General features: G+C 37.2%; 1 protein-coding gene and 1 pseudogene across 14 annotated transcripts in view; one reads left to right on the top strand and one right to left on the bottom strand.

Annotated features, from left to right (window-relative positions):
• The first annotated feature begins 513 nt into the window (after positions 1 to 513).
• Positions 514 to 16,161, top strand: LOC122435748 (annotated as a pseudogene).
• Positions 13,247 to 23,445, bottom strand: part of THOC2 (THO complex 2) — a 112,755-nt gene continuing 102,556 nt past the window's right edge. For 7 of the 14 annotated variants that reach the window (XM_043457680.1, XM_043457690.1, XM_043457683.1 and 4 more), the window contains exons 37-39: positions 21,744 to 21,820; positions 21,232 to 21,277; positions 13,247 to 15,978 (exon numbers count right to left, since the gene is read on the bottom strand). In XM_043457680.1, the coding sequence (XP_043313615.1) occupies positions 21,250 to 21,277; positions 21,744 to 21,820 (105 nt within the window). In that variant the 3' untranslated portion in view covers positions 13,247 to 15,978; positions 21,232 to 21,249. The other 7 variants (XM_043457681.1, XM_043457693.1, XM_043457684.1 and 4 more) reach the window with 6 other exon arrangements.

Raw genomic sequence — 23,445 nt, 5'->3', positions numbered from 1 at the left:
TACAATACTGTAAAGTAATTAGCCTCCAACTAATAAAAATAAATGAAAAAAAAGAATATAGTTTGCATCCTTGTTATATTTATTCCTATTTTAATCTTTTCAATGCTATTATAAATCAAACTGTTTTCCTAACTCCCAGTTTGTTCATTGCTATTGTAGAGAAATGCAATTGATTTTTGTACATTAATTCTGTATCCTCCAACTTTGCCAAACTTGTTTACTAGTTCTAAAGTTTTTAGTGTACTAAATCATGTCATCTGCAGATTAGTTTTACTCCTTCCTTTACAATTTAAATGCCTTTAATTTCATTGTCTTGTCTATTTGTCCAGGCAAATAGTGAAATGTTGAATAGAAGCAGTAAGAATGAACAGTTTTGTCTTGTTCCTCATTGCAGGGTGAAATCACAGTGGCATACAACCTTTATTTTTTGTTCATGCTACATGTAATCCATGGGCTATTGGAGGGTCATTGCAACTATGCTCGTTTCTTTTAAGCTTTACTCTGTAGACATAGATGTCTTCTCATTCTAGGACCCAGCCTGATGTCTTACCTGGGCTATACTATTCTCTCGGCACAGGGCAAAAGCAAGAGGCCAAGCCAAACCACATAGTCACCTTAAACCGCTACTTGGATATAACATGTGCCAAAGCCTGTCAGTGGAGCTCAAAGTCAAATCGATATTCCTCCCACAAGAGGCATGGCAAGTCACCTGGCAATGGGTAAGGATACACAATCATCTTACAGGGATAGTGGAGAGTAAACAACTGTGAACAATGATATCATCTCCCCTATTGAGTCTATATTTAATTTCCATCATCTCTAAGAATTACAGAAAATTATTAACTAAGCAATAAGTTCAATTAATATCTTGACACAAAAACACAATGAGTCCAGCTATTTTTTATGACCTAGACCACTCTTTAGAAATTATCCAATGTCACAGAGAAGACTAGGAAAAGTTATCTAAAACTTCAAAATAAGGAAAAATGATTGCATGACCTGTTAAATATCATGGCAGTACATTTTCTAATAAGCCTTTTAGTCACCTGACTCTCTCAAAGTATATAACTTAAACTATCTACAACTGATCAGAGTCCAGAAAATAATTACTGCAGTTCCCTGAAAGAACAGAATCTCCTTCTGTGTTCAAACACCTCTTATTAAATATCTGACAGTTTTAGAATCTGTTGACAAATGTAGATCAGAAGTGAAAATGTGAGTCAATGAGAAAATTATTTAATTTATGCATGTGTGCACTCTAGAACACTTCATAGGAGCATATTTATTGTGTAAAGTGAACCAGGAGTATCCAGGATAATGAACAGGCTAATAGCTCTCTTACCTCTAAAGGTCTTTGGATATAAAGAGAAAAAAAGGACGGAGGAGGGAATGAGTGTGCTGTTTTTATGCTTCATTTTAGCACCTCTAATGTTTGCCATCTTACTTCACTTTCTCCCTGATCAAGCACGCCCTCCCCACCCCAAAACAAAGTATCCTTCCATCCTCAAAAGAGGACTTATTGCTAATAATGCTAACATTTAACTCAGCTACATTAATCAGAATTTTAATGGAAATATATCACTTTAATTTTAGCATGTGTCTCAGTTAAGCCATTGAGTATGTTCTCCAAATTCAGTAGGTAAGTGTAAGTTTTGCTAACTGAATTATGGTTTTAAAATGTCCTAGGGAAGCTTTCTGACTAAACATAAAACAAATCACTTATTTCATACCTCAGCAACTTTCATGCTTCACCAAGGCAGAGAATGCAAGTTGGATATATATTTCTTACTTTGAGAAAGAGTTTAAAGTCTATTTGGACTGGTAGACAGTCAGAATTTCCCTGGACATATCCCACAGGGAACACTGAGATGTGGCTCCTGAAATATTCCTAATGACTTCATCTTTAAACATACTAGCTCTAAAATGATTGGGAGTGTGACTGCATGAAAAGTCCCTCTGGCTTAAATCTTCTATTACCCATAATGTTCTTTCTTCAAAGGTTAACCTATTCTTGTTCCTAGGACATTAGACATCTACCTTTTATGTCTGCCAAAACTATTGAACAATTAAAAGAGACCCTGGGAAAATGTGCCATGTAAATTACCTCAGTGAGTGTTATTTAAATTATAAAGAGAAAAAGAAGTGTTAGAAAAAATTTAAACTCCAGTATGTTTTTAAGTTGCCTTAAACTCATATCAGTCTCAAATTAACGGCCATATCCCTGGTGGCTCAGACAGTAAAAAATCTGCCTGCAATTCAGGAGGTCTGGGTTCAATCCCTGGGTCAGGAAGATCCTCTGGAGAACAAAATGGCAACCCACTCCAGTATTCTTGTCTGAAGAATCCCATGGACAGAGGATACAGTCCATGCGGTTGCAGAGTTGGACACAACTGGGCAACTAACACACAACTCCAACAAAATAAAAATAACCAGAAAGAGAATTTTCTTTAGTCAACTCATCATCTGTCAAAAATAATAACATCAACCTTGAAAAGAAAAACCTCTATTTTTTATTAAAAGATATAGAAAGGGAGTGGCACCCATTGTTATATAGAGACCATTCTGGAAATTCATTTACTCAGGCTCCCTGGTGAAAACAAGCATGGCTGAATTAGCCTACCAGTCATCTCTAATTTATCAATGGGTTGTGTCCCAAAATTTATCTGTAAGTCAACTGTTTGAAACTCAGAACATATTTTCCCATGAGAATAAAGGGTAGTTAGGGTCTTAGACCAGCTCACAAAAGCTTACAAACTGGAAATTTATCTCAACTCTGGAACTTCTAATATCAGTCTGCAGGCTGGATCTTGATAACAGTGCAGAAGAGAAGAGGAAAATTATTTCTTTTTCCCTTCCTGTTGCAAAGAAATTTAAAGAAGACTACTCCAAAAGGCCAAAGTTAGGTATAATGCCATCTGTTCCCCTAATAATTCTCTTCCAATGTCTCAAATCCTTTAAGGCTAACACAACCCCTAGTTTTATATTTGTTGACACAGAAGAGAACAGGCTAAGCAGCAGACATTTAGGGACTTGGCTATGATTTCTTATATATGACATATACATATGGACACCAACTCTAGATAAACTGGAATACAGAAAAAAAGACCCTGTTTATGAATCTTGGGTGCATAGGTGGGGCTAGCCACAGGGGCAAGAGAAAAGTCCTGTTAACAAACCTATACTCAGAGTTGGAGCAGAACCAGTAACAAAGCTAATGCTTGAGTTGTTGAAACACTTGTCTAGCACTTTTCATACTCCTGTAGCTCAGGGTAGGTTTGGGTCCAGAGACCATGTCTGGGATTCAGTTTAGAGGTGGTTAATGGTCCAAGTGAGATGAGTTGAAGAACAGTGAGGGCAGGGAGTCAAGCAGGTGATAATGACTTGTTGATCTGATTTAAAAGTTTCTATTCATTTGGAAGAAATTACAAATAGGTCAAATATTTATCATGTACCCATACCGTGCCATGCACTGTGTTCAGTTCAGTTGCTCAGTCGTGTCTGACTCTGCAACCCCATGAGCCGCAGCATGCCAGGCCTCCCTGTCCATCACCAATTCCCAGAGTCCACCCAAACCCATGTCTATTGTGTCGGTGATGCCATCCAACCATCTCATCCTCTGTCATCCCCTTCTCCTCCTGCCTTCAATCTTTCCCAGCATCAGGGTCTTTTCAAATGAGTCAGCTCTCTGCATCAGGTGGCCAAAGTATTGGAGTTTCAGCTTCAACATCAGTCCCTCCAATGAACACCCAGGACTGATCCCTTTAGGATGGACTGGTTGGATCTCCTTGTAGTCCAAGGGACTCTCAAGAGTCTTCTCCAACACCACAGTTCAAAAGCATTAATTCTTCGGCACTCAGCTCTCTTTATAATCCAACTCTCACATCCATACATGACTACTGGAAAAACCATAGCCTGGAGTAGACAGACCTTTGTTGACAAAGTAATGTCTCCGTTCTTTAATATGCTGTCTAGGTTAGTCATAACTTTCCTTCCAAGGAGGAAGCGCCTTTTAATTTCATGGCTGCAATCCCCATCCACAGTGATTTTGGAGCCCAGAAAAATAAAGTCAGTCACTGTTTCCACTGTTTCCCCATCTATTTGCCATGAAGTCAGGTGCTGGTATTAAATAGTCCTACTTGTGGCACTCATATTCCACAACAGTGTTGAAGAGTTCACAGGAACCAAACAAATCCTCATTTAAGAGGGAAAAGCACAATTGCCCTGAACCCACTATGACTTAGACTTCCAAACCAGAGGCCTTATGTTTTGGAGGTGAGTGAACTGTCCCCTTGTGGCTCAGACAGTAAAGAATCTGCCTGCCAATGCAAGAGACCCAGGTTCAATCCCTCAGTAGGGAAGATCTCCTGCAGAAGGAAATGGCAATGCACTCCAGTATTCTTGCCTGGAGAATTCCATGGGCAGAGGACCCTGGTTGGCTGCAGTCCATGGGGTTGCAAAGAGTCAGACATGACTGAGCACGCACAGATGATGAGAGATGAACTGTAAAATATGACCAAGTTAACTATTGCAAGAATCAAACAATTAAATATCAACTGTGTCATATTCCTACAGTGAAACTGAAGGAAACAAACAAGTACAAAACCCAGAAGCTTAACTTCACAAATATGCCCAAGGCAAAACCACCAAGTGAGCTAGGTCCTTTTTGGCACCTTTCCTACCTGTCCTTTTACCTTCAAGTAGCCATTATGCTGTGGCACTCTCCCAGGATCAGGCCATGTCCCTTTCTCTGAATTTTGACCAGGTAAAATCTCTCAGTGCTTTCCTAGGTAACATGAGAGTATGAGGTACTATCATCAGAAGTCATTTTTCTTAAGTGCTACTGAGAAAACTGACTGCCCTCTCCCACAATGCCTTAGTTTAATGAAAAGGTACAACTCCAGAAGTGCTTATAAAGTGCTTAATTGTGAGAATTTCACACACCACAGCTATCTGGTTGGGGTGATATTTTGGAATCAGGGCCTTTCAGTGCCCACTTAAACTTACCCATAGACAGCTAACCACTTCACCTACATATGTCCAAAACAGATCTAGAATCAGAAACCCCTGGAGAGCTGATATCCTTAGGAAATCTCCATCCTCAGATTTTAAAAACAACCATTTATGGAGCTCTAAATAAATATGTAGCAAGCACTACTGTATGAATGAACTCAATTCTTAGGATGACCTTATGAAATGGTTCTCATTATTAGCCTCACTTTACCAATGAGGAAAAAGAGGCACAATTCATCTTAAGAAAAGGCAGAGGAAAAGTAAAAAAAAGAGAGAGAGAGAGAATAGGACAAATAGAAAACAAAAAAAAAAGAAGTCAGATTTCAATTTAACCATTCAATAATGACATTAAATGTACTGTCTAAACACTTGAATTAAAAGGCAGAAATTGTCATTGGATTGATTTAAACAGCAAGAAAACCTATTTCAAATATAAAGGAAAAGGATGGAAAAAATACACTGTGCAAATACAATCAAGTGTATCGGCAGTCCAGTGGGTAAGACTTCATGCTTCCACTGCAGGGAGCATGGGTCTGATCCCTGGTAGGGGAACTAAGATCCCACAGAGTGCACGGTGTGGCCAAAAGAAAAGAAACCTTCAGAAACTATATTAATTTTAAAGTAGGTTTTAGAATGAGGAGTATTACCAGGGGGTAAAGAATACTTCATTTTGATAAAGAGGTCAATTCACCAAGAATATATAATCTGAAGTGTGCATGCACCTAATCATAATTGTTCAAAATACAGGAACCAAAAAATGACAAAACTAAAAGAAGAAATAATTGTCACAATTAAATTTGTAAATTTCAAAACACTTCTCTCAGTAATTGACAGACCAGGCAGACAGAAAATCAGCAAGGGCACAGAAGATCTGGAATGCCACCAACCAACTTGACCTTATTGGCATTTATAGAACACTGTATCCAACTAAAGCAGAATGCACCATCTTTTCAAGTGCATGTGGAATAGTCACCACGGTAGGCCAGCTGCTGGGCCATAAAACAAGTCTCAGTAAATTTAAGAGGACTTAAATAATTCAAAGGAAGTACTTTGACCACTAAAGTGCAACTAAACTATATATCAATAACAGAAGGATATCTGGAAAATCTTCAAATATTTGGAAAAGAAGCAACAAACTTCTAAATAACACATGGGTCAAAGAATAAATCCCGAGGGAAAAAATATTAATATTGTTATTAGTGGTAATATTTTGAGCTGTAGGAAAATGAAAATACCACACGTCAACCTTGTGAGATGCAGCTAGAGCAATGCTTAAAGAGAAAGGTATAGCATGGAATTAGTAAATGTTTATACAACCGCCTCATTCACCAACATCAGAATATGATGCAAGGAAAAGTAAAGAACAGAGGACAAAACCCAGGCCCAAATGCAACTCCAATCATAAAAAAGTGAACCACTGCCGACAAGAGTTAAACGAGAAGGTATAAGCAATACCAAAAGTAGGTCTGAACTCCAAACTGCTTACCTTAGTAGTAGATGTTTGCTGATGAGTCACGCCTAGGCTAACAAGAGGTTAGATCCAGGAAGGTAAGTGAAGGTAGGCTGGGGAAGGCAAGAGGGTTAGAGTGAACAAGAGTAGCATTGCTGGCTAAACCCAGGACAGAGGCTGTTACTCTTGATTTTAAAATATTTCTTGCTAACGATAGGTTTTCCCTGGGGCCTAATACACTTCTCTCCCCTAGCAACAGCCTCTGGATTGGTTCTGTCCCTAACTGAGGTAAGAACACAGGTGCTTGGGATTGTAGGCTAGTTAAACTGTTAATTCCCAAATATCATCTCCACATCATAATCACCTGAGGAACTGCCTTTAAAACTCCTCCAGGCCTGCACTCCAAGAGACTTTGATTTAGTATATTTGGAGTGCAGGGTGCCTAATATTTTTGATAATTCTGATTCTGCTGACCCTCTTGTATAAATATTACCACTAATAACAGCTGCTAACAGTTACCGAGGACCTGCTATGTACTAGGTCCTCTTTACATGCTTTTACATGTATTGTGAGATTTAATTCATGGACAAAAAGGGCATTGTGAAGAGCAGGTAAGGAAGTTTAAGTGGAACTCATCCTCACTCAGAGGAGATGAGGAAAATCATCTTGACACAGAGGCAATAACTTTTCAATGACCTGTAATGATACGAAAAATATGATTAAAACTGATTACGGTGATAAAAAGATTGGTGACATCAGGGTTAGTCATGCAAAAAGACTGAAAAAGTCTTGAGGAAGCATGAAACAGTATATAAAGAGGTAAAGAGGTATGATCCAATCCCATGCTAGTATTGATAACAGGTTGGCGTGAGGGATTCTGCTGCTGCTGCTGCTGCTGCTGCTGCTAAGTCACTTCAGCCGTGTCTGACTCTGTGCAACCCCATAGACGGCAGCCCACCAGGCTCCCCCGTCCCTGGGATTCTCCAGGCAAGAACACTGGAGTGGGTTGCCATTTCCTTCTCCAATGCATGAAAGGGAACATGAAAATGAAGTCATTCAGTCGTGTCTGACTCGTAGCAACCCCACGGACTGCAGCCTACCAGGCTCCTCCGTCCATGGGATTTTCCAGGCAAGAGTACTGGAGTGGGCTGCCATTGCCTTCTCTGGAGGGATTCTGCACCGCACCCAAATGGGTCTGAATTCTCGATCTCTTCCGGAGACACTCTCTCCTCCAGTGCCAACTTAGGGTGGAACCAGATCCAAAAAGACCTACACCCTCTAGGTCTGAATTGAAATAGGTTGGCTTCTAGTTTCTTTCTTTTACAAGTGGAGGGAGGTGTAAGGGAGGATTGGGATGGGGAACACATGTAAATCCATGGCTGATTCATGTCACTGTATGGCAAAAACCACTACAATATTGTAATTAGCCTCCAACTAATAAAAATAAATGAAAAAAATAAATAAAAAACAAAACAACAACAACAAGAAAGAAATAGGTTGGCTTCCTGAACATCTAAATCCTTCACAAAGTCTTCCCAGATTAACCTTTTGAGAAAAAGACTTGCCAAATCACACATAGTCTGAGGTCATTCTCACCCTGAGTACTCACCATCATCTCAAAATGTAATTGGGCCTCAGATAACATGTGATATGTATATCTTACTCATTTTACATTTCCTGCTTGTATATCTCATAAGCACAATCTTTTGTCTGTATTAGTGACTTCTTGGATGGATTATCCTGGAAAGCACAAAAGGTGCCTGCATAATAGTACCTAGCAGTGGTATATCTAATTACAATTTATAAATGTTCTTTAAAAATGATGAAATGTAACTAGAAGGTAAGTACCACTACACACTGCACTGAAACAAAGATCATAAAAGCCTTGAATATAGTACAATATATCATTCTGGTCAATGTTTCATGAGGACAGGGGTAATAGCTCTTTATCAGTCTGATACTCAAGTCCAAGGACATCTGTCATCTGACAAAAATCAGAGGTCATCTAAGTTAAAGTGACAGGTTATTTTCTAGCTCCTATCCCTTAAAGGAAGGCTATTTCTCATTTGCAAGGATGCATTTCTCAAGTTTATGTGCTCTGTACTCAGTCAAAATCTCCTCTTTCCTTTCTCCATTAAATACCTCCAGGACTTCCTGGTGGAACAGTGGATAGGAATCCACCTACCAATGCAGGAGACATGGGTTTGATGCCCGGTCCAGGAAGATTCCACATGCAGCGGAGCAACTAAGCCCGTGTACCTAGAGCCTGTGCTCCACAAGAGAAGCCACCGGAATGAGAAGCCTGTTCACCACAACGAAGAGTAGCCCCCGCTCACCGCCACAACCAGAGAAAGCCCACGCGGAGCAACAAAGACCCAGGGCAAATGAAAACGTACAAACAAAAAAACTCCATTTAACAACACATCAAAGGAATTAAACTTTTGTTAGCCTGACCCATGTAGAAATGGTCATTATATCCAATATTTCCACTATCCTCCAATATCCTCCTATTGTTATTCTCAATTATCACATCAATTTGTGTTTATAACTCCAACAAAATGTCTCCAATTAGCATGAACTAGCATCTTTTAAAGAAATCCTTCTTTTATTCTCAGCTCTAGAATAGTCTCTTTGCTCCTGACAGGACCTCTAGAAATGTTATTAAAATTTTCAATTAAAAAAATTAAACATTTAAACTTGTTTCTGATAAGCAGTAAGATAGAATATTAAATGGCTGTAATATTAAAAGCTTCATTCTACCCAAGAGGCAGTCTTTAGAGATCAGTATCCACAAAAATGTAAACAAAACAAAGGCCAGGGACAGTTTTTAAACTAATGAGATCTTATGCTACTTGGATCATGAGAATCAAACAAGGATCTCATGAGTTTTCTGATTTTTACAAACATGCTTATAAGAAGTAAGGCCACCATTAATCCCAGTTTAAGAACCTGGTCTCAAATATTCAAAACTGATTTCCTGGACTAAACCAAAGCATCAGAGACCTAGGTGCCTGAGATATGTATTTTGGTGTCATTGTAGAAATAGCCTTCACTTGAATAAGCTGAGCTGTTGCCCTTCAACTAACATTCAGGGCTATTACAAGATACAATCCCTTCATTTTATTTACTAAAAAGACAAGGCTGTTTCTTTATGAGAATACAAAAGAGAAGCTCCTTTAGGCTTAACTGCCAGAAAATGTTATTCTCCACCATGACTGGCTTTTTATATGATGGACACTGCAATTTCTCTAATTGCCCACAATACTTTCTCTGTGTGGCCTGCCAGGTCTTTCAGAGCCAATTCATGAATCAAGTGTACACAACATTTTGGGATGTCGGCTTCACTTGGGGTATTATTTTCACCCAGAAATCAAATTTTCTCATTTACTTTTCAAATATTGTACTGTATGCTTTCTTTCATAAATCCTTCTTGAAACATGGTAGAGTAGAAATAAAACCGAACCCAGGTTCAGTTACAATAAGATCGAACCCAGGTCTCCAGCATTGCAGGTGGATTCTTTACCAGCTGAGCCACAAGGGAAGCCCAGGAATACTGGAGTGGGTAGTCTATCCCTTTTCCAGAGGATCTTCCTGACCCAGGAATCTAACCAGGGTCTCCTGCATTGCAGGCGGATTCTTTACCAACTGAGCTATCAGGGAAACCCAAGAAATAAAACAATTGCAATAATTATTGAAAAAAATAAGCATACTGGGATTTCCACTCATACTTAGTTAAAGTGTCTCCTTGAAATAGAAAATGACTCTATTCCACTGACAAGTGACTTTCCAGTGATACACTGCGGATAGCCTGTAGATAATTTGACAAGGCAAGATGTTTTAACTTTTGCCACTATCACTTAAGACAATACAGATGAATGGATGACCATCTTCCAAGTTATGATCAACTTGAGATGGATTCAGGATTGGTTGGGTATAAAGGCTTTTTAGAGTTCTTTAGAAGACCCCGAAAAACAAACCTGCCATCTTGAATCCATCTTTTAGAGACTCGGGGGCAAGTTACCAACCCAAGAAAATGCACATACCACAAATTGCATTCAATTTCTGGACAGCCCATAGATATCCTTCGAGTCCATTTATGAACCTAAAGTTAACAACCACTAGAGCTTACAGCCTAGGTCCTGAGAAATCCTGCATATTATATGATTCTCATGTAAAAGGTTCAAAGATAGATGAGAGATTAGGGATAGCTCCTGCTCAAATTATGTAGTAATAAGTCATACTGTAATAACCACCTCAAAATATCCTGCTTTGTACATCTTCATTCCACATGATCATTGCTATGTAAAGGATTAAGTCCTGCCCCATCCAATCTCCTTACCTGGGTTTTTTTCCTCCCTCCCTCCAACATTTGTTGTTTGCCTCCACTTTGCATTGTTGCACTTTGCTGTTGGGTTATGTTATACATTTCAATGCATATTTCTTGCTTTATGTTTTTTGCTAATGACATTACTTGCTGTGTATTTTACATTTATTTTAGACTAGGGAAACGATGTTAGACAAAGAGCAAATTCGAGTGATTTTTCTTATACGAATTCAAAACAGGTCATAAAGCAGAGGAGACAACTCATAACATCAAGAAGGCATTTGGCCCAGGAACTGCTAATGAACGTACAGTGCAGTGGTAGTTGAAGTTTTGCAAAGGAGACAAGTCTTAAAGATGAGGAGCATAGTGGCTGGCCATCGGAAGTTGCCAACAATTGAGTGCCATCATCAAAAATGATCCTCTTGCAACTACGTGAGAGGTTACCCAATAACTCAGTGTCAACCATTCTACAGTTGTTCAGCATTTAAAGCAAACCGGAAGGGTGAAAAAGCTTGATAAGTGCATGCCTCACGAGCTGATGGCAAATCAAAAAAATCGTCATTTTGGAGTGTCTTCTCTTATTCTACACAACAGTGAACCATTTCTTGGATTGTGATGTGCAACGAAAAGTGGACTTTATATGACAGCCAGTGACGATGAGCAGCTCAGTGATTAGAACAAGAAACTCTAAAGCACTTCCCAAAGCCAAACTTGCACCAAAAAAAAAGTCATGGTCACTTTCTGGTGGCCTGCTGCTAGTCTGATCCACTACAGCTTTTTGAACCCCAGTGAAACCATTACATATGAGAAGTGTGCTCAGCAAATCGATGAGATGCACTGAAAACTGCAATGCCTGCAGCTGGCACTGGTCAACAGAATGCAGGGCACACAACCAATGGTTCAAAAACTGGACGAATTGGGCTAAGAAGTTTTGTCTCATCTGCCACTTTCACCTGACCTCTTGCCAACCAACTACCACTTTTTCAAGTATCTCTACAACTTTTTGCAGGGAAAACACTTCCACAACCAGAAGGCGGCAGAAAATGTCTGTTGAATCCTGAAGCATGGATTTGTATGTTATAGGAATAAACAAACTTATTTCTAATTGGCAAAAATATGATTATAATGGTTCCTATTTTGATAGATACAGATGTGTTTGAGTCTAGTTATAATGATTTAAAATGCAGGGTCCAAAACTGCAATTACTTTTTCACCAACCTAATAGAATAGGAAGTTCCATGAAGGCAGAAACTGTCTTCCTCAAGGCTGTACCTCTGGTGCCTAAGAGGTACTCAAATATTTTTGAATAAATCTTCCACAGGATTCTCTGGAGAAGGTTTTTGAAAATAAAATTTTACTGGAACTCCATCATGCTCATTCATTTACATACCATCTATGGCTGCTTTCATACTATAATGCTGAGCTGAGGAGTTCCAAATGGGTTAATGTAAACCCACGAAGTCTCAAATATTTACTAGTTGGCTCCTTACAGAAAGTTTGCTGACCCCCAACAGCACTCAATTGGCCTTTATCTCTAAAGTTAGAATTGGAAGCACTGTAGATACAGGAGTTAGGTCTTAATACTTCTTTGCCTGTAGAACAGAGGTGCTTTAAAATAGCTATCAAATACAGATTTTCTGTAAAGTAGCCTCCAACTAATAAAAATTAATGGAAAAAAATAAAGATTTTGAACAACTGAAAAAAAACAGATTTTCTTCTTGCAACATAAATTTCTGCACAATTAAGTTCAAAGTTAGTATTTTCCATTCTCAATGCATTTCTAGCAAGGCCAAAAGCAAAAAAGCAAAGGTTACCTATGTTCAGTAAATTGGAGGACAGAGAGAAGAGATTCTGATGCTAAGGTCTGGCAAATTTTCACAATCATGAAATCTTTAAAATGCCAATGCAACATAACTACTGGAAAGCTCTTCCCTGATATGTTTCAAACAAATGATTTTGAGGTGAACCATAGTTATTTTCTCACTGGCATATAATCATTCTAACAATGTATCATTTTTTTTAAAAATGCCAGGCACATTATAGATGCTCAACAGCCATTGAATGGATCCCTCTCCAGTAATCACTGTGCTCATCAATTTGCAAATTACAATTACCTGAAAGGGGGCATTAAGATTTATATTCCTTTGCCAATTCTAAAATATACTCAGCATGTCTCAATCCTTTTAAAAAAACCCTTTACTGTCATTCTCTACAAAAAATTTAATTTGCATAGGTATCACTGGGGTCCAAGAAACTGAAGAGTAAATGAATAAGTCTGGGCATGATTTCAGCCCACTTTCTACCCCAGGTGCAGAGGAAAGCAAACAGGATTTTCTCATATTGGGATAAGATGTCTGTCATTTGGAAATATTGCGGTCCATGGACGAAGACACAAATAAGAAGAAAAGGGTTAGGAATCTCAGCTAAGTTGTTTTGAATAAGCAACAATATACACAATGATATACAATCATTTGAGAAAACTATTGTTTATTTAGAAAAAAAGGTTACATGGGTAGAATTCGATAGATAAAAAAATTTCCTTTTAAAAATGTCACTGTGAAACTTTTCCAGATGAAAGTTCAGCAATACAAAGCTTCTCTAACTGTAGAATTAAAACACATTTTTATTCCCCCCAACCCCTTGATTTTTCTAAAATAATTACAAGAAAAAATGGCAAGGGACAAGTGAGTGCTGGTACCATTTTTTTTCAAACATGTTTTAATGTCGTACACGAACTATATAAAATGATTCCTAGGCATTGCATAAGACACTGCTCCCACTTTGTTTTTTTACTGACTAAATATAAAACAGGCCAAATAATAAGTTAAAATTGAGTTTTTAAATGAGGTAAATTCAAAATGGTTCAATAATTGTTTATTTTCCATTTCAAACAATAAAAAGGAAGCATTTCATATTGAAAAAAAAATAAACCCAGGCAATATTTAGTTACTCTAAAGTGAAATTCTGTACATATGTAACCTTATTTGCTTATTGGAAACTGTATGCAGCACATTGTGCTAAAAATATGAAACAGTTAACACTTTCAGCCATTTACTGAAAATAAACATGTAGAAACTAAGCAACAAGTTAAATACAGTAATGCACAACTCAACAATTTAAAGTTTTCGGCATGGAGCAATAAAGCAGATAACTGAATAATTTAAGGAGATGCAAATGGGCCCTCTTCATTCATAATTCTTGGCAATCTACTCAGGAAAATAAATTTCTGGTCACAGCTGAACAATTCATTCCAATCTCACCTGAAAGAAACAAAGTGATTATATTGATAGATAAGAAAGGAAGGGGGGTGAGAGAGGTGACGGATGGAAGGCGGAGGAGGGACAGACCAAAGGAGAAGGGAGGAGAGAAGGAAGGAAGGAAAAAAGAGAAGGAAAATTTAAGAAAGAAAATCAATGAGTTCTGTGAATAACCAATGCTTGAATTAAGTCCCTAGATAAGGATAAAATATTTGTGTATTTCTTATTGACTACCTGGCATACTATGATAACTTGTATTTTATCTGAGAGAGAGGAAAAGAGGGGAATGGGGGAAGGGAGGAAGGAAAAAATGAAATAGAAACAAGTAAAACATTCCACTGAGACAAGCAATAGCTTGTCAAAAGTAAACAACACATAGCAATGAAAAGGAACCAATTTTACATGATCAATAAAAAGAAAAATGACATCACATTTTTTCATAAGGACATGATTTTAATAGTTACTTATATTAAGATGCAATGTCTGCTAAATTATAAAAATTGCTTTAAAAATATATTGACTTAATTATACTCATTTCCTTTATGTATTGACATTTTTCAAATACTGCATATTTGAAATAAATCAAAACATGATTATTACAACATGTGGCAAATAAGTTCATATCTGCCTAACATTGTTCTCATTCAAATTTTAAATTAATGCTTAAGGCATTAAACTTTACTTATGAAATACTACATTCACATATTTCATAAAATCAGAGCTAGAAGGGTCTTAGAAAATAATCACACTTGCATGAAATGCTGACAATAATTTACATATCATTTCTATACAGCATTCTGTTCACATCATGTATAATCTTGACATTACCAATTATAATTATAGATACACATATGTTGAACTTACAATTTTAATACTTAAATCATTGTTCCTGTTCATCACTGATGAATGGATAAACAAAATGTGGTACACATTCATACAATGGAATAGTATTCACTTATAAAAAGAAATGAAGCTCTTATACATGCTATAACATGGATGAATCTTGAAAACATGATGCTAAGTAGAAGCAGCTAGACACAAAAGGCCACATATAGAATGACTTCATTTTGATGAAATGTCCAAAATAGGCAAATCCAAAGAGAAAATACTTTAGTTACTTCCAGGGGGAGGGGAAAGAGAATTGGGAGTGACTCTAAGAGGTGTGGGGTCTCTTTTGGGGATGATGCAGATATTCTGGAATTAATGGTGATAGTTACAACATAGTGATATATTAAAAACCACGTTGGCAAATTTTATTTTATGTGAATTTAACTCACTTTTTTTAACTGCCAAAAAGTCCATGTTACAATAAAGAGTATCATGGTATCAGTATAAGAAATGGGTTCTCAATCATGAAGCTGTCATAATTACTGGGCAAGGGAAATTTTGATGACACATTTACGGGCACATTAAAAGATAAAACTGGTATCACTGTTAGAACATGTGAAGATGATCTTTCCCAGGAAATGAAATTAAAATTTTTACAAGAAGCCAAAATTCTCAAGCAATATAATCATACCATTATTGTAAAACTCATAAAAGTTAGCACACAAATACAGCCTATCTACAAAATTAAGGGACTTGTCCCAGGACATGATTTCCTCTCCTTTCTGAGAAAGAAGGATGAACTAAAACAGTTAGTGAAATTTTTATTAGATGCTGCTTCTGGGTGGCAAATCTCAGGTAAAAATTGTATACACAGGGACCTTGCTGCAAGAAACTGCCTGGAGGTGAAAATAATGTTCTGAAAATCAGTGACTTTGGAATGTCTCGTCAAGAGGATGGTGGTGTGTATTCATCTTCTGATTTAAAGCAGATTCCCATTAAATGGACAGCACCAGAAGCTCTTAATTATGGGAGATATCGTTCTGAGAGTGACGCATGGAGCTTTGGCATCCTCCTCTGGGAGACCTTCAGTTTAGGGGTCTGTCCACACCCTGGAATGACAAATCAGCAAGCACAAGAGCAAGTGGAAAGAAGATACCGGATGTCAGTCTCAGCAGTGTCCAGAATGCATTTACAAAATAATGCTGAAGTCTTGGGATTACAAACTTGAAAACCGCCCCAAGTTCAGGGAACTTGAGAAAAGAAATGCCATCAAGAAGAAAGTCACACAGTGATGAAACACTGTTAAACTCAGACTTTAGGACTCTTCTCTTCCAGCAGAGTAATATTTTCTTCTCATTAACAAGTCTATACCACATTACCTGGAATATTCTACTAAGGTTATTTTTTTTCAACTATTCTTAAGAAATATGTCCAACTGTAACCACTGTAATAAGCAAGCACAGGTTCTAAATGCAAGAAATCCCACCGATCTTTTCACATCAAGGACTGCTGATATTCCTCAAAGAGTTTCTACTTTAGGCTCAGTTCAGAGTTGGCTGTCCTCGATCCTAGACAGCTTTCCTCTCCCAGTGCTATAAGCTGCATTGGTAATACCATCTTTGCAGGACACATTTCCAAAAAAGGTGGCCTTTCACTGTGCTAAGACAAGATTACATCTGTAAACATCACTTTCCATTGGGAATTATTTGAACATCCTGGGGTTTTTTCTTCTTTGCTTTTTGCCAGAAATAGGCCTTGCTGTTTTAGTAAGGTTGTCATTTCCCTATGTTCCACCACAGCCTTCTCCTTTGTCTGGGGATCAGAAAACTATGTATGAAATGCCTTCAAAGAGTACCCTTTCAGAGTTGAGGCAGCTGATTTTCAATGAAGTTATTTTATAGAGAGCTTTGACAGCAAGAACGAAGTCTGAAACACAGGTCTGGGTGAAAGAGCAGCTAGACTGTTGATCAAAGTAGAAAACAAAGACAAATAGGATATCAGCCTTGTTATCAGAGCTACCCCTTTATACACACACACACACTAATTTTATGATTAAATTCACCAAAAAGGTCCTAAGAAATGTTTCAATTGTTCTTCATAAAAGAGCCCTCTGGATGGCAACAAAATTTATGTAGAGAAACTACATAATACAAGCCCAGCAAATTAACAGCTTATTCCTGGTTAATCCTAGTACCTGTACATACACACATACACACACACATACACACACACAGAGGCACCCACAAGCCAAGTAGAAAGGCACACATGGATAAAATTGACAGTTAAAAAGTCCAATGAACATTTACAAGGAAGAAAGAAGCTACAGGAGAAAGACAAAAGGACAGCCATCCTAATTCCACTTTACTCCTTCACTTACCCTTAAACCGCTCCCTAGCAATTTTTATCATCACAAACACACTTCCTGAGGTATTCCAACTGGATAAAATGGAACAGTTAAGACTAGGATTCTGTTGAACTGAATCTCACCACACCCTGGGGTACCTCTCAAGATAAATGTGTGTATGGGGAATAGTCACTCAGGGGTAAATGTGGCATTGGAGTCTTTGGGAAGTGCTCATGCCTATGTCCAGATAAAGAATAGCACAGCACCTGAGTGAATATTTTGTCTGCCTTAAGTGGAAGAAAGGAAATAGAAAATCCCTCCTGTTCTCCCCAACTGTTTAGTGCCTATGAATATCAGTGCACAGAATTCAGCGATACTTTAAAGGATAAAAATGAAAAGAAAAATAGTTCGAGTCTATCATTTCAATCTCCTAACAAAACTTTTGTATACCTTTAGTGGTTGCTACACACAGACCCAGATGAAAGCATAATAAAACTGCCCTCAAAAAATATGTTGCAGCATATACAGCAACTTCTTAAACAGTAAGTATACTATCAAATGTTACAAATAAACTGAACCTACTTTTGAGGGCAAAAAAAAGTCAATGATGTTTCTCTTCAATTCCAAAAAGATACAGTTAACACTCTTGAGTACATAATTCTCCATGTAAAGTTAAGAGTATCTGAAACAGGTGACTCAGTGGCAAAGAATCCACCTGCCAAGCAGGAGATGAAGGTTCCATCTCTGGGTCAGGTGGATCTCTTGGAGAAGGAAATGGCAACCCACTACAGTATTTTTGCCTAGAAAATCTCATGGACAGAGGAACCAGGGCTATAGTCCTTGGGGTCGCAAAGAGTCAGACACAATTTAGCAACTAAACCAACACCCTTTGAAACATAGTAGGTAATAAAGAAAAATACTTGGTTGTCTGATTAGAAGGAAGAGATGGAAGTTAACTGCCTTCAACAAGATCAAAATCTAAGGAAAGGGATATGTGACACACTCATATATGCAGCAGCAGCAGCTTATATACATAAGAATCAGTCACTAGGATTCTAGGCAAGCTGATACACGCCTGTAAGCAATGGGAAACTACTGAGAAAGTTAACTGAACACTCCCTACTCTACATATATTATCAGCATCTAGAACTGCACCTCAAGGTAACACATTCCTAAAATAAGCAATCTTTGAGCACTTTGGAGGTCAATTTCCAAGTATGGACTGAAGAAGAAAGACTCAACATGGGGATTACAAAATCAATTGTTTATAGGGGCTAGTATAAAGTGGAAACAAATGGAAGTGCACCTACTGGGGCCTGATTGAGGCAAACTACAAAAAAAGACCCATTCTATTTAAGGGAGACAAGCACCTAGGCAGGTCTAGCTGATTGCTGCCATGCAGAAATGAGAACACAATGTTGCCAGGTGTTCCAGTTCTTCAATAGAAAGTAACATTTGGATTTTGTTAACTATTCTGAAAATGTTATTACTGTGCAAGGCCAAGAAGGTATGTCTAATAATCCATATTCTGCCTAAGGGCTGAGAACTTGCAACCTTGGGTTTAAATGTTAAGAGCTAGGTTACACATAAGAGATGGAGGTGACAGACAGACCGGTAAAATATATTAGGCCTCGCTGGAGTGGAGTATTAGAATAGGAATGTAGTATACTACAAATACAGATGGGCAGCAGAGAGTTAATTGTTAATATTCTTTGAAATCAAGAATACAGGATCGAAGTGCAAGTAGATTGAGTTTCTCAAAACCTAGAAGCAAGTCTCAATTTAGCAATGTCTGGCTCACTAAAGGACTCTCAAAAGATAGCTGAACTCAATATTAATGAATTGAAGACCATACATATCAATTTAAAACTGAGACTCTAAAGAATGGTTCTAAGTGGAAATTTTTCATAGACAGGAATTTTTAAAGATTAAACTAGGGGAAAAGGTTAAAAGCAAAGAAGTTAGTTGTGTTCCAGAAACCAAATCAAAGAGAGGTAAGATGAATCTGGACAAAGACGTTAGCAAAAACAAGTAACAGGAAATACAGAGAACAAGCAAAAAGGATTTTGCAACCAAAAACTATGAAACAGGAAAAGAAGACTTTGGAAGGAATTTAATCTGGGTCACATTCATATTTTCTTAACTCTAACATGATCATTTTAATGTTTCTGAAATCAGGGTGATACTTACAAATCAATGTCATTTCTCTATGCACTTTTCTCAAGAAAAAAAAACAGTTCTAGAAAGCAACAATGAATCATAATTAATGACATCTCTGAATCACGGAAATGTGACATGTGTAGCAGTTCTCCTTTCTTTATAATATAAAATTAAAAAGGGAGCAAGGAACAGCAGATTTGAAGTGGCCTAAAGGTAAATGATGCCAATCAGAAATGATGAGAACTCTAAATGAAAAGGAACAGCATAAAGACTTGACCAACCCTAGAAGGTATCCAACAGAAGACAGCCAGAACAGCTTTAAAAAAAAGGAAAAGTCTACCAGTGCTTCATAAAGAGTCTACGCAAGAAGAGAATAGAGAGAGATGTATAAAACCACAGTGAAAGCTGTCAATGACAATGATTGGCCCATTCCTAATGAAGATACAAGAGGTAGAGTTTTTTTTTTTTTTAAATAAGGGGACCAGGTGACAGCAAGAAGTAAAAAGCAAAAAGTAAAATGCCAACTAAAAGGAAGGTTATGGTGAAGAGTAAAAAAAGATTAAGAGTTTATCGTTCACCAGGGAAGACAGCTAGTTGTTAGGTAAAGGGATAGCTAGAATTTAAGAATAGGTAATATTCTTTTATAATCTTCCTAATTTAAAAAAATCTACTAAATTCTTAAAAGCTCTCTCACAACTCTCATCTTCCCTTCTACGCTAATACTTAGAAAACAAGCACAGACTAATAAAACAGAAAAAGCACATAATCTGTCAGGAAGTTACCTACCTGACAACCTCAAATCCCTGCTCTGTAGCCAAAATAAACAACAAAATCCATACTCTAAAGTTCACCGCTTTATATGGAATAGGCTCTCAGATATTTCTCATTCAAATTGTAAACAGCCTTGGTTATCTATCCAGTTTCATAAAAGATTAGAAGAAGCAAATAATATTAGGAGGGAGCTAGAGAATGTAAGTATACCTGATATCATTAAGAAGTGACAGCTAATGCGGAAACAAGAAAATTGGCTATGAAAGATTCAACAACTTCAATACTGCCATCTCAAACCATTAGCTGTAGAGGGCAAATCATACTACATACCTCAATAATCCTAAGGCATCACCAAACAATGACTTTGCAGATGATTATCTGAGTGCTCAAAAAAGATCATATTAAGGGTTCTGAACACTCTGTCCACAAATAATTTAAGATGGATAAAACATTTTTTAAAACTCATGTAAGGTCTAACTACTTTGAAAACAAAATTGCCTATTTTAAATTCCAAAACGAAAAGCACAGACCATATTTTTGGCTTTGAAAAACATGGGCAATGATAGAGAAGCGAGAAACTTAAGACAAAAAAAATCTCTGAATAACATGTCGGCATGAAAGGCAAAAGATGACAGAACACTAGCAGGCAAGAAGGTCTATGTTTACGTGCTGGCCATGTCAGGTAATCTCTCTGTCACTCCCTTCCACTTAACCTCTTAAAAGTCTCAGTTTCTTCCCCTGTAAAATGCAGATATCACCACCACCTATAAGGTACTTTAAAAAAAGTGATTAATCATCCAGAGAAGATGGGAATGAGCGGTGGAGAGAAAGCCAGATGTTTTTAAACATATCCTGGTGCTTTAAAAAAGAAAAAAAAAAAGGCATGACTAATCAGCAAGCTTAAAATGAAAACAGCTCAAAAATAACCATGAATCTTGTTTCACATCTTTACCCAAAGACCTGAGCATTATATTTAGGTGAAAAACTACAGTTGTGTCTTGCAAAAATGAATCTAGTTTCTTCAACATTATCATATCTCATTTTGTATTTCTATCTTTAAATGAAAAAGAGGTGAGAGAACACTCACCTTGATTGAAAGTCTTCATTATCTGTGCTTGTCCGAGGACTTATGAGTAGATGACAAATTAAGGGAAAACAACTTTTCGGGGGGTAAAAAGAATCGTGTCTCATCTTTTAGTACAACCCCTCAGCCTGCAGGCCTAACTGACTCTTGCCAGCCTGGCAGTCTCAGACTCTACCAGCTCTGCTCATCTGCAGCAGCATCTTGCCCTGCTAGTCCCCATGCCCCCAGCCCAAGGGACTCTGTCTCCTTTCTTCCTCTTGGTGGGAGAGCCAGAGGGACTTTAAATCCCTTGGTGGCATAAAACAACCTCAGTTACCAAAGAAGTTTAAAAAAAACAATCAAGTCTCCCATTTCCACGTTTTATACATTTGAGAGGGTTAACTAGAGAGACCATTTAAAAGGTAGTAAGCCCTTAAGCATTTAGACACATATTACAAGGGTACAATCCTAAATAAGATCAGTATCAAAGTTTTCCATTATATTGATTAAAAACATCTATAAGATGAAAAGGATATTGTTTCTTCTCTTCCTTTCCTCCTGAACTGTCCCGTTTCTCTTTCTTTTCTATCTTTTCTTTATCATGCCTGGACTCCTATAACGAATGGTGGAATTAGTTGAGGAAGGGAAAACCAAATATAAAAATCAGCTTAAAATCCCTTTCATCACCCACCAGACATTAATTTTTCTTCAGACTTATTTAATATAACACCAAAAGCACAAGCAAAACAAAACTGGACTTCATCAAACGTAAAAACTTGTATGCATCAAAGAACACTATCAAGAAAGTGAAAAGACAACCTACAGAACAGGAGAAAATATTTGCATATATGTATCTCGTAAGTGTCTAATATCAAGACTACATAAAGAATTCTTACAACTGAGCAACAAAAAGACAAACAATACAATTTTTAAAATGGCCAAAGCATCTAAATAGATTTTTTCAAAAGATATACAAATGGCCAACAAGTACATGAAAAGGTGCTCAACATCATTAGTCATTAAGAAAACACAAAATCAAAATGACAGTGAGATACTAATTCACACCCACTAGGATGGCTACAGTAAAAACATAAATAAAACAGAAACAGAAAATAACAAGTGTTGGCAAGGATGTAGGGAAATTGGCACTCTCATATATCGCTGGTAGAAATGTAAGCTGTGCAGCCACTATGGAAAACGGTTTGGTGGTTCCTCAAAAAGCTAAACATAGCATTACCATATAACCCAGATATTTCATTCCTGGGTATATACACAAGATCACTGAAAAAAGATATTCAAACAAATAATTCATAGTAGCACACAAATGTTCGTAGCAGCACAAATGACAACAGCCAAAGGTGGAAAACAGGACAAAAGTCCATCAACTGATGAATGGATAAGCAAGTGTTGTATATTTGAACAATGGAATATTATTTAGCCATGAAAAGAAATGAAGTACTGATACATGCACCACCATGAATAATCTCAAGAACATTACACTAAGTGAAAGAAGTTAGAGACAAAAGGCCACATTATTATACAGTTCCACTTATAGGAAATAGCCAGAGTTTTTGATAAGCTCATAAAGAGTTCATAAAGACAGCAAACAGATTCAGAGTTGTGAAAGGCTAAAGGGAGGGAGAAATGGGGAATGACTTGATGAGTATGTGGTTTCCCTTTGGAGTGATGAAAATGTTCTGGAACTAGACAGAGATGATAAGTGCAAAACACTGTAAATATATTAAATGCCACTGAATGATATACTTTAAAATGGTTAATTTTATGTTATGTGAAATTTTACCTCAGTTTAAAATACTTAAAAAGGAGCAGCCTCCCTTTTAAAACCATCACCTTATAATTTTCAAAAACTTCTTTTAAGAACTATGAATATATGGCATATATGTTGACTAAATATAATGATGCTTTGTAAACACTTAAGTAATGACTTGCTTACTTTATGACAGATGCATGGGATATACTTTGAGTATTATCCATTAGTATCTAAGAGAATGCACACTACACTTAATTTTAAAATCAAATATAAGATGTAAACATAAGTTTATTAGGAGAAAATGTTATAAAAGTGTGTTGAAAAATGAGAAAGACCTTATAACAGTGTAATGATCAGGGAGAATACATGTGACCATATTTTAATCTCATGACCAAAGAGAAACTATAAGAATTGTTGTCAGAGAAAAAAGAAAACACACTAAAACACACTGAAACTCAATGACAAGA

This window comes from Cervus canadensis, chromosome X (assembly GCF_019320065.1).
Source record: "Cervus canadensis isolate Bull #8, Minnesota chromosome X, ASM1932006v1, whole genome shotgun sequence".
NCBI classification, from domain to species: Eukaryota; Metazoa; Chordata; class Mammalia; order Artiodactyla; family Cervidae; genus Cervus; species Cervus canadensis.
This window is presented reverse-complemented; position numbering and strand designations above follow the sequence as displayed.